Source organism: Hyla sarda, chromosome 7 (assembly GCF_029499605.1).
Source record: "Hyla sarda isolate aHylSar1 chromosome 7, aHylSar1.hap1, whole genome shotgun sequence".
NCBI lineage: Eukaryota > Metazoa > Chordata > Amphibia > Anura > Hylidae > Hyla > Hyla sarda.
In genome coordinates, this window is record NC_079195.1 from 163,185,745 (window position 1) to 163,198,408 (window position 12,664).

A 12,664-nucleotide genomic window follows, 5' to 3' on the forward strand; every position below is an offset into this window, starting at 1 on the left:
CGGCGTGAAAACAAAACCTTCCAAAATTAGCAAAATTGCGTTTTTCGTTTTAATTTCCCCACAAAAATAGTGTTTTTTGGTTGCGCCATACATTTTATGATATAATGAGTGATGTCATTACAAAGGACAACTGGTCGCGCAAAAAACAAGCCCTCATACTAGTCTGTGGATGAAAATATAAAAGAGTTATGATTTTTAGAAGGCGAGGAGGAAAAAATGAAAACGTAAAAATTAAATTGTCTGAGTCCTTAAGGCCAAAATGGGCTGAGTCCTTAAGGGGTTAAAGGGTTACTCCACTGGAAAATATATATATTTTTTAAATCAACTGGTGCCTGAAAGTTTAACAGATTTGTACATTACTTCTATTTAAAAATCTCAATCCTTGCCGTACATATCAGCTGCGATATGCTCCACAGGAAGTTATTTTCTTTTTTAATTTATTTTCTGTCTGACCACAGTGCTCTCTGCTGACAGCTCTGTCCATGTCAGGAACTGTCCAGATTAAGAGCAAATCTCTGTAGCAAACCAATCCTGCTCTGGACAGTTTCTGACAGAGGTAAAAATGGGCGATTTACATTTTTATTGGGGGAGGGATTTTTCACATTTTCTTAAGCTTTTTATTTATTTATTTATTTTTTACACATTTTATGTCCCCATTAGATTGCACATACTGAACAGTGCTATGCATAGGCATAGCACTGATAAGTATTATCGGCAATCTTCTGCTCTGCTTGATGTCAGCCCAGAAGACACCAGGAGAGCAGCGGAGGTAGGCGAGGGGACCTCCGTCTGCCATTTTGGATGATCGGATCCCCACGGCAGTGCCGCGGGCGATCCAAACATCCAATATAACACCCACATTGCCGCAGATGCCATGATCTGTATTGATCATGGCATCTGAAGGGTAAATGGCGAACATTACAGCGATCACTGATGTCCGCCATTACCGACTGGCCCCTGGCTGCTGATGGCAGTCGAAACTGCCGTGCATGATGCGAGCACCGTTCTGGTGTTTGTGCCATGTACAGGACGTAAATGTACGTCCTGGTGCGTTAAGTACCACCACATCAGGACGTACATTGCCCTTAAGGGGTTAAAGAGCATCTGTTACCTTAAATGATCACTGTAAACTAGCCCCATAAGCACATACTCCTTACTGTGCCATTTCCTTACATATCTTTATTTTGTTATGTGGCTAAAAACAAGCTAAAAAAAGCACTTTTGAATTCTGTAGCCAGTGTCCTGGAGCTGCGCCAACAAGCCTCTCACCCCAAAATCACCGGCTTTTGATTGATACACAGGGCTACTCGGCTGGCAGCAGCCCTGTGTGCGCAGTTTGTGGTCGCCTCCGGGACACTGGCTACTGAATTATAAAGTGTTAATTTAGATTGTTTTCAGCAAAAAAAAAAATAGCACAGTAAGGAGTATGGGGTGACATATGATTCTTAAGTCAATGGGAGTTACACAAACTGTGTAGACTGCCAGGTTCTGCTGTTTTTGCCATTGCTGCGAGCAGGCCAAAGGGAAGGTTCGGAAGCAATATTTTATCAAGATGAGAATATCCCTTTCACGTTTACATCACTAAGCAATATCGGTAAACAAGAATACTTGCACCTTCATGGACATACTTGCCATTATAAGCCCTAAATAAATGAAAGAATTGTGCAAGTGCAATATGGAAATGCCCAGTGAAACCAATAGTCTTTCCGTTTTTATTGTTTAGAAGCCTTCTGGAAAATGAAAAGGAGTAATATGATTAATTGCCATGGGAAATTGCTACACTTTTCTCCTTTTGGCAGATTTGATAACTTTTCCAATGGGTATTATCCATATTCGCAAAGATTTACCTTTCATTTCCTTCCTTAACCTTGAGGATGTCACAGAGATGCTGCAGCTTTTGCCTGCGTTCTTCAGTCAGTGCTTCCCGCTCGTCATCTTCACAACAGAGGGAAAAACGGCGATCAAAGTCTTCCAGCTCTAACAGTACAGAAAATGCCTGCAACCAAGAGTGTCGGGCCATGCCCACTGATCAGCTGAACCAAAGCACTAATTGTAAGTAACCTCAAAAGGTCATAAAGGTCACTAATGTCCTCAAGATGAGTCTAAGCCTTTAATGTGATTACAAGGATATGCTCACAAGCTTGAGAGCCAGGGGCACCCAACTGTTAGGGTATATATGGTGTAAATCAAGAGAAAGGGTGGTTAGTCCAAACAACCATGAAACAGCATCTACAGAGTTAACAATATTTCAGGCCCCAAGGTTAGAGATTCAGGAAGGACAGAGTTTTCATTAGTAAAGTAATATTTATGTGGAATAAATGTCATAAAAAAAATCAGCTAGCGGACTGAAAAATCTTATTACCAAGGTTCCAAAAAACAAATGGCATATTTTATCTCAACACATGGATGAACTGTGAGACAACACCAGCAATAAACAACTGAAAATTCTCACTTGTCTGTAGATATCTGGAAACATGAATGTTCTTTATAAGCGGAACTAATAAATCACACAGAAAATGAGAAAAAGTACAGTCCACAGAGAGCCCAGTTTATTGGAGCTTAGAGAACCATAGCTCAGACACAGCAACAAAGTTGGGTGGGGCCCTCCTGTTCTCTTTATTCTTTTTATTGTCCACAAACAAAAAAAAAATAAATAAATAAAGAAAGCAAACCTTTTCAATGACGACAAGAGTCTGCCGTCTTTTGTCACGCACTTGCTTCTCCCGAGTTTCCTGTAATAAATAAATACATTTAAATTATTATTTTTTTTTTTACTTTTTAACATTTGCAGTGACAAGAGAATCTGGATGATAGTTCACCTCTTCATCAGTGCGATGAGTTGCCACAGCGTCAATCATCTTTCGAGGGTTGTTCACACTAGACACTGTCAGCTTCCCAAGGGAGCCTTCAAACTGCACTGTGAATTTTAAATTAATCTTGTGTTATTACAATTAAGTAACCAAATAAATAAAAAGGACAAATTTAACTACCGTATGTATACAAACACCAAGTCTCTAAAATTAGTGGCCATTTAAAGATTTTTTTTTACATGCCTGTCATTATGCAAGACTATTGACATTTCCTAGCAACCAGTCCACAAGTTTTGATCGGCAGGGGTCTGAATGTTCAGACCTTCGCAGAGCAGGAGAACAAGTTGGGAGAAGTTCGCACTTGGCACGTTGTCTCCTGGTTCCGTATCAAAGTAAATCGAGAAAAACTTTACATGTAAGTCTATAAGAGTGTCACATGACATAGGCAGGAGGAGAGTAGTGCGCAGCAGCTGGGTCTTCTCGCAGCTCATTCCCCTGATCTCGCAGACCCCCGCCTATCAAAATTTTTGACATGTCGCTAGGACACTTTAAGGTCTAGGGACCCACTTGGAAAATGTTGTCGCCAATCATGATACACCCTAGAGACTAAAATATGTAATCTATCCCCCATGAGTGTATCACCAGCTGAGATAGTACATCGTGGCAGCCAAAGAAAAGCTTGGCGTAGTGTTACATGTCGGGCCCCAGAAGGTTGAAGGACAGGAGACATATCGGCTCACTCTGGGTGGTTTGTTATTTTTTTTTGCAGCCTGGGCAGAATGGAAATTTAAAAAACAAATAAATAACTGGATAACCCCTTCAAGTGTTTAGGTATACAGAATACCCCAGCTGTCAAAGATTTTGTATCTTGCAATTTCCTATCCTTATAAGATAAAGCACACAGAAGGTCTGGAGTAAATTTCCACGTGCCGCGGTGATCTGATCATCCAGCATGGCGGCAGGAGGTCCCCTTACCTGCTCCAGCTGTCATCCTGGGGTCTTCTGCACTGGTCTGAGATCGAGTAGAAGTTTGCCGATAATACTGATCAGTACTATGCCTATACATAGCACTGTTCAGTATATGCAATCTAATGATTGCTGTAAATAGTCCCCTATTTACTATAAAAGTAAAATAAAAATTTTAATAGCCCCTTTTTCCTATCCCAAAAAAGCTTTAAAAAAACCTCAATGAACATGTTTGGTACAGAAAGTGTGCGTAAATGTCGGAACTATCATAATATAATGATAATTATCCCGTATGGTGAATGGTGTAAATGTAAAAAAATATTAAAAAAATTGCAGCTTTTTTGTCAAATTTCATTCCAACAAAAAATTTTAAAAAAGTGATTAAATATGAGTAAAAGTGGTACTGTTAAAATCTACAGATCGTGGCGCCAAAAATTTGCCCTCATATCGCCCCGTATACTGAAAAAATGAGAACGTTATAGGGGGTCAAAATAGGGCAATTTTAAACATACTTATTTTGTTAAAAAAGTTTGAGATTTTTTTTCAAAGCGGTACAATAATAGAAAAGCATATAACATGGGTATCATTTTAATCGTATTGACCCACAGAATAAAGAACACATGTCATTTTTACCATAAAGTGTACAGCGTGAAAACAAAACCTTCCAAAATTTGCTAAATTGCAGTTTTCTTTTTAATTTCTCCACATTCATATTTTTTTGGATTGTGCCATACATTTTATGCAAAATGAGTGATGTCATTACAAAGTTAAATTGGTCACGCATAAAACAAGCCCTCATATGGGTCTGTGGATGATAATATAAAAGAGTTATGATTTTTAGAAGGCGAGGAGGAAAAAACGAAAATGCAAAAATAAAATTGGCCTGGTCCTTAACTCCTTAACCCCTAAAGAACTCAGCCCATTTTGGCCTTAAGGACTCAGACAATAAAATTTTTACTTTTTCATTTTTTCTTCCTCGCCTTCTAAAAATCATAACTCTTTTATATTTTCATCCACAGACTAGTATGAGGGCTTGTTTTTTGCGCGACCAGTTGTCCTTTGTAATGACAAACTTTTTAACCAAATTAGTACGTTTATAATCCCTTTATTTTGATGACCTCTAACTTTTTTATTTTTCCGTATAAGTGGCGGTATGAGGGCTCATTTTTTGCGCCATGATCTGTACTTTTTTTTGATACCACATTTGCCTATAAAAAACTTAATACATTTTTTATAATTTTTTTAAATAAAATGTATTTAAAAAAGTAGCAATTTTTGACTTTCGTTCACGCCGTTCACCGTACGGGATCATTTACATTTTATTTTAATAGTTCGGACATTTACACACGCGGCAATACCAAATATGTGTAAAAAATTTATTTTTTACGCTTTTTGGGGGTAAAATATGAAAAAACGGACGTTTTACTTTTTTATTGGGAGGGGATTTTTCACTTTTTTTTACATTTTTTTTTACACTTGAATAGTCCCCATAGGGGACTATTCATAGCAATACCATGATTGCTAATACTGATCTGTTCTATGTAAAGGAGATAGAACAGATCAGTGTTATCGGCGATCTTCTGCTCTGGTCTGCTCGATCTCAGACCAGAGCAGGAGACGCCGGAAGGAGGAAGGTGAGGGGACCTCCGTGCAGCGTTCTGAATGATCGGATCCCCGCAGCAGCGCTGCGGGCGATCCGATAATTCATTGAAATCGCGCACTGCCGCAGATGCCGGGATCTGTATTGATCCTGGCACCTGAGGGGTTAATGGCGGACGCCCGCGAGATCGCGGGCGTCGGCCATTGCCGGCGGGTCCCTGGCTGCGATCAGCAGCCGGGATTAGCCACGCATGACACTGGCATCGCTCCGATGCCCGCGGTTATGCACAGGACGTAAATGTACGTCCTGGTGCGTTAAGTACCACCTCACCAGGACGTACATTTACGTCCTGCGTCCTTAAGGGGTTAAGGACCCTGGATTTTTCCGTTTTTGCATTTTAGTTTTTTCCTCCTTACCTTTAAAAAGTCATAACTCTCAATTTTTCACCTAAAAATCCATTTGATGGCTTATTTTTTGCACCACCAATTCTACTTTGTAATGACGTCAGTCATTTTACCCAAAAATCTATGGCGAAACGGAAAAAAATAATCCATGTGAGACAAAATTGAAAAAAAAAAACACCATTTTGTAACTTTTGGGGGCTTCCGCTTCTACGTAGTAAATTTTTCGGTAAAAATTACACCTTCTCTTTATTCTGTAGGTCCACACGATTAAAATGATACCCTACTTATATAGGTTTGATTTTGTCGTACTTTTGGAAAAAATCTAAACTACATGCAGGAAAATGTATACGTTTAAAATTGTCATATTCTGACCCCTATAACTTTTTGATTTTTTCGTGTATGGGGCGGTATGAAGGCTCATTTTTTGTGATCTGAACTTTTTAGCGGTACCATTTTTGTATTGATCGGACTTTTTGATCGGTTTTTATTCATTTTTTCATGATATAAAAAGTGACCAAAAATGCACTATTTTGGACTTTGGAATTTTTTTGCACGTACGCCATTGACTGTGCGGTTTAATTAACAATTATTTTTATAATTCGGACATTTCCACACACGGCGATACCACATATGTATACTTTTATTTACGCCGGTTTTTTTTTTTTTTTTTAATGGGAAAAGGGGGGTGATTCAAACTTTTAAAAGGGGACGGAGCTAAAGATCTTTATTCACTTTTTTTTTGCAATGTTATAGCTCCCATAGGGACCTATAACACTGCACATACTGATCTTTTACATTGATCACTGGTTTCTCATAAGAAACCACTGATCGTTGATTCTGCCACTTGACTGCTCATGCCTGGATCTCAGGCACTGAGCAGTAATTCGGCGATCGGACAGCGAGGAGGCAGGTAGGGATCCTCCAGCTGTCATGTTGTAAGCTGTTCGGGATGCCGCGATTTCGCCGCGGCTATCCCGAACAACTCCCTGAGCTAACCGGCATGGTTTCACTTTCATTTTAGACGCGGCTTTCAACTTTGAACGCCGCGTCTAAAGGGTTAATAGCGCGCGGCACCGCGATCAATGCTGCGCGCTATTAGCCACGGGTACCGGCCGTTGTTAGAGGCCGGGCCCGACCCGCTATGACGCGGGGCCACGCGTTATAGATCGGGAGCAGACTCAGGACGTACAGGTATGCCCTGGGTCCTTAACAGGTTAATGGGTTAAAGTAACTGCTACATCTTGTTGGTGGGGCTTTTATACTTCTTAAAAGGCTCCAACAGGTTCCCTTTAATGTCTATAACCCATACACAAAACTGCTTAGCAAACATTACTCTAAAACAGTCTCTCCCTGTATGCATGGTAGGGCAATTTTAATGGGAATCGTGATACACTGCCCAGACCAATTTATGCTAAGTTTAAATTTCTACAGAGTTTAGGAGACATTTTTTTTGTATGGACTATGACCAATAGTAAGGCCCAAGCACTAGCATATTTTGGCTGGTGTGCACACAAATGCTAGTTATTCCCTATCCTCAGGATAGGGGATAGTTATCTGATTGTGGGAGAGTCAGACTGTTGGGATCTCCTATGATCTCCAGAACCACATACAAAGTCTCCCCTGAGAACAAAAAAGCAGTTGTGTGTGCACTACAGTCGACTCCCATACTGAATAAAGTTGTAGTTCCTGCACTGCTTTGTTCTCAAGGAAGATTGGTTCCCCCTTCGCAGGGGAGCCTCTATTTCCTGTTCTGGAGATTGTGAGAGGACCCGGCAGTCAGATTCCCTGTGATCAGATAGGAATAGTGCTTTACTAGTATTCATGGGCAGACCCCATTAGGAAAGCTCTGCTCTCATCCCTGGTATTGCCTAATAGATGTCCCACAAACAATTAGTCCACAATATCCTCTGCAAACTTCCAGTATCAATTCCTACTAATAGTGATGGCTGTAGGCTGAAATGGAAAAGCTGACTTCTGACATAATCATCACCTGTGTTATATTTATTTAGGAAACATAGGGAAGACAAAAAATAAATAAGTGTAGACAAGCCTCTTAAACAAAAATGTTCTTGTAAATTCAGGCCGTACATACACAATGATAAGTACTAAAATTGTAAACGTACTTTTAAAGTGATATGAGGAAGAGTACTTCCAGGCTAGTGTCTACCCCATGTATAAGATTCCCTTAATATGCAGACAATATATTGCAAGTGCTTCTTGTAATGATTCCAGACAAAGTCTATCACACATTTTAAAAGCATCTAGCATTATACTAATTATGGTGCATTTATACCTTTTTTCCATAAATCTTTATGAATTTTTTTTGCTGTATTAGCTGTTGTCTTTCTATGTACATGTATGCCCCCCCTGAAAACTGACTTTGTTCTCTTTCTCTTAGCACCAGCTAATAAGTTAGGACATCTTTAATGATGACTATTTTGAAACTTGCATCAGTTTGCAAATGAAACAAATAAAATCCATTGCAAATGTGTCCATAGCCACTAAACCAACCTGCTTTCCTCATTTTAACTACTCACCTGGTTTGTAGGTATGCTCCAGTTTGGCTACCTGCGGTGTGATTAGTTTTGTCCTTTCTTTCTTTGGACCCTCACTTGGCCTGTCTTGACTAGAAGAAAGCTTTTCGAGCTTCTCAAAGTAATTCTGAATTTAACAAAGATATGTAACAATTAAATCATATTTTTTGTATTATTGCCTGCACGTTAGAAACCAAAAGGCCACATTTTTACTTTTACATAAGGCTAACACATGCACACAAGTGTACGATGAACCAAGTTAGGCTAGGTTCACACGGCCGTTTACTTCCGTCCCACTTTTCTCCCGTCACTGCCTCCTAAATGGACCATACTACTAACGGATGCAAACTGATGCAAAAGATGCCACAGAATGTCATCCGTTTGCATCAGTTTTTCATCTGTTAGTATGAAAAGTCAGACACCTACAGGCTCCCGCAGCCAGGACTACTACTACTACTCCCATCATGGAACAGACTTGTTTCCATGATGGGAGTAGTAGTTCCTGGCTGCAGGATTCTCCAGGTGACTGAGAAGGCTACATTAGTGCTTATACTACTACCCCCATCATGGAACAGTCTGTTCCATGATGGGAGTAGTAGTAGTAGTCCTGGCTGCGGGAGCCTGTAGGTGGCTGACTTTTCATACTAACAGATGAAAAACTGATGCAAACGGATGACATTCTGTGGCTCCCACCAGGGTTTTTAAAATGAATATTGTGAGTGGCAGCGGGGGCCATATCTATATTAAAAGGGCTGTGGGAGTAAGATATATAGCACTGCAGGGTGGGCAGACATATAGCCTATATATCTAGCCCCCCAGCGCATTTATAATATGCCCCCTGCAGCGCATTAATAAAGATATGACCCCCTCAAGCACATTTATAAATATATACCCCCCCACAGCGTATGTATAATGTGCCCCCCACAGCGCATTTGTCATAACATGCCACCACAGCGCTATATGTGAAAAGTATTCTAGCAGCAGCGCATCGGACCAGCAGCCGGCCGGCCCGAAAATGCTGATACAATACTTTTCATACATAGCACTGCGGTGGCATATGTATATAGAAGCGCTGTGGAGGGCAGTTAATGCTATATGTCTGCCCACTGCCCCCCCCCCAGCGCTTCTATATACATATGCCACCGCAGCGCTATGTATAAAAAGTATTGTATTAGCATAATCGGCCCGGACGGCTGCTGGTTGATATACTTTTCACATATAGCGCTGCGGTGGCATATTATGACAAATGCGCTGCAGGGGTATATATATTTATAAATGCGCTGGCGGGGTCATATCTTTATTAATGCGCTGGGTGGGCATATTATAAAATGCGCTGGGGGCTAGATATACAGGCTATGTCTGCCCCCCCCCCCCCCCCTGCAGCACTATATATATATATATATATATATATATATATATATATATATATATATATATATATATATATATAGAAAGGAGAAGACTGTAGCACTCCAATAAGATGAAAAGTGAATGTGGCTTTATTCCAATTCAAACATCAAGGCAACGTTTCAGCTGCACGCAGGCAGCCTTTGTCAAGCCTTTGCGTGCAGCTGAAACGTTGCCTTGATGTTTGAATTGGAATAAAGCCACATTCACTTTTCATCTTATTGGAGTGCTACAGTCTTCTCCTTTCTACATTGTGAAGTGTCTCCCGTGACCTGGGATTCCGACCGTGTGCACCCATCTTCGACCTATAATCTACAGAGTGCTGCTCCTTATCCTTTGTTTTTATATATATATATATATATTATATATATATATATATATATATATATATTATATATATATATATATATATATATATATATATATATATATATATATCTATATCTATATCTTGTCCCCACAGCTCTTTTAATATAGAAATGGCACCCGCTGCCACTCACAATATTCATTTTAAAAACCCCGCTTGGAGCCCTGATTGGCTCCTCGGTACCGGCCATTCAGGGCTCCCGGCAGAGGATTTAAAAATGAAATTAAAAACACATGATCCATCACAGGGTTGCGGATCATGCTGCCCACTCCCCTGCTCTATAACTTCTGATCGCATCGGGTCTCAGAAGTGAGACCCGGTGCGATCAATCTCTCAGTCCCTGTACTACAACCCCCATCATGGAACAGACTCTGTTCCATGATGGGGGCAGTAGTACAAGCACTAATATAGTCTCCCCAGCCACCCGCAGACTCCAGCAGCGGGGGGTGGGGGGGGGGGGGGGGGTTTGACTACTACTCCCATCATGAAAACAAGTCTGTTCCATGATGGGAGTAGTAGTCCTACAACACTGCAGGAGTTGAGGGACAAAAAAATTCTGCATTTAACTTCTTACCCGTCAAAAATAACAGATTAAAAACAAAACGGGAGCAAACGGGTTATAAAGGACTGTAAAAAAAATCCCACTGAGATCAATGGGATTCTTTTACAGCCCTTTGCAACCCATTTGCAAAAGTAGTAAACTGATTGCAGAATGGGCATTGCTTGACGGAAGCAGGCGGCCGTGTGAACGAGCCCTTACCCATGCCAAAAGTTTATGCACACTGACCTTGTTCTTATAGCTAATGTAAAAAATTCAGACGTAAGCAAATCCTTTAGTATTTTCTGTGGGATTATGCCATAACTTTAGTTGTACAGTCCTAGATGAATTATATAATCTTGTTGCAAACACAAATTCTGAAAATTTCTTTGAAGGTTAAATTGGCCATACACATTAGAAACCTGTTGGCCATATTTGACATCTCTCTAAAAGGGGAACTCTTTCCCCTTTTAAACAAAAAGGGGAATTTTTTTTTTTAAATCAACTGGTGCCAGAAAGTTAAACAGATTTGTAAACTACTTCTATTTAAAAATCTTAATCCTTCCAGTACTTATCAGCTGTTATTTGCTTCACAGGAAGTTATTTTGTTTTTGAATTTCCTTTCTGTCTGACCACATTGTTCTCTGTCCATTTTCGGAACGGTCCAGAGAAGGATAGGTTTGCTATAGGGATTTGCTCCTACTCTGGATAGTTCCTAAAATGGACAGAGGTGTCAGCAGAGAGCACTGTGGTAAGACAAAGGAAAAAAAGAAAAGAACTTCCTGTGAAGCATATAGCAGCTGATAAGTACTGGAAGGATTAAGATTTTTTAATATAAATCATTTACAAATCTGCTTAACTTTCTGGCACCAGTTGATTCACTGTTTTCCAGTGGAGTACCCGTTTAAGACCATTTACCTGATAGTAGAAGTCATCATGGTAGGGGTCAGTGCTCTGAAGCTGGAGAAGCTGGATACGGCAGACCCACTCCTTCTCTCGTTGAAGCATAAGCCCTGCATAGGGGTCACGGCGATGAACATCAGTATGTGAAGGCCTTGAAGAGCGATCCCCTCCGGAGCCATTAACACCTCTGTGTTGGCTGAAGAACACACAACATACAATACTTGTTCACGTGTGCAAAACTGTGACAGCATGACAAATTGCAGTTATAAATTTGGAAATAACCTACTTTTTTTTAAATAAAAATATTCTAAAACTAAAATCACTTGGATATGTAAAAACCTCTATATACCATATTTATTGGGGTATACCACGCACCCTCCTATAACACGCTATAAAAAGTTTTTTACCCAAATATCCTTGGTAAAATGAGGGTGCGTGTGTGTGCGCATGTGTATACCCCGATACACTGTTTCTGACCCCGCAGAAGCCCCCAGGAAAGGCAGGGGGGGGGGGGGGGGGGAGAAGCTGTCACTGCCCGCTTCTCTCCCCCTGCCTTTCCTGGGGTCTAGAGCCCTGCTGCCACCGCTTCTCTCCCGCTGGCTATCTGCGCCGCTGCCCGTTCTCTCCCCCTGACTACCGGCGCCGATAGCCAGGGCGAGAGAAGAGGCAGCGGCACCCATTGCCGGCGCCGCTGCCCCGTTGCCTCCCCCATTCCCGGTTGTATAATTACCTGTTGCCGGGGTCGGGTCCGCGTCCCCTGCGTCGTTTCTATGCACTGCACGGCACAATGATGAGTGACATCATTGCGTCTCGCAGCGCATAGCAGCGCATAGCAACAACGCAGGGGACGCACACCGGAGGCCTGAAGCAGCGTGGACCCGACCCCAGCAACAGGTAATTATACAACCGGGGATGGGGGAGGCAACGGGGCAGCGGCGCCAGCAATGGGTGCCGCTGCCCCTTCTTTCCCCCTGTCTGTCGGCGCCGCTTCTCTCCCCCTGGATATCGGCGCCGGCAATGGGGCAGCGGCACAGATAGCCAGGGGGAGAGAACGGGCAGCGGCACCGATAGCCAGGTGGAGAGAAGGGCCGGCAGCAGGGCTTTAGACCCCAAGACAGGCAGGGGCAGAGAAGCC

The 12,664-nt window shown here is 41.6% G+C and overlaps 1 protein-coding gene across 4 annotated transcripts in view; it reads right to left on the minus strand.

The window, feature by feature from the left end:
• Positions 1-12,664, minus strand: part of PATL1 (PAT1 homolog 1, processing body mRNA decay factor) — a 169,100-nt gene that overhangs the window by 61,677 nt on the left and 94,759 nt on the right. For all 4 annotated transcript variants that reach the window (XM_056531171.1, XM_056531169.1, XM_056531170.1 and 1 more), the window contains exons 10-14: positions 11,545-11,725; positions 8,318-8,441; positions 2,820-2,917; positions 2,673-2,732; positions 1,848-1,996 (exon numbers count right to left, since the gene is read on the minus strand). In XM_056531171.1, coding sequence (XP_056387146.1) covers positions 1,848-1,996; positions 2,673-2,732; positions 2,820-2,917; positions 8,318-8,441; positions 11,545-11,725 — 612 coding nt within the window. The remainder of the gene's footprint in view (positions 1-1,847; positions 1,997-2,672; positions 2,733-2,819; positions 2,918-8,317; positions 8,442-11,544; positions 11,726-12,664) is intronic.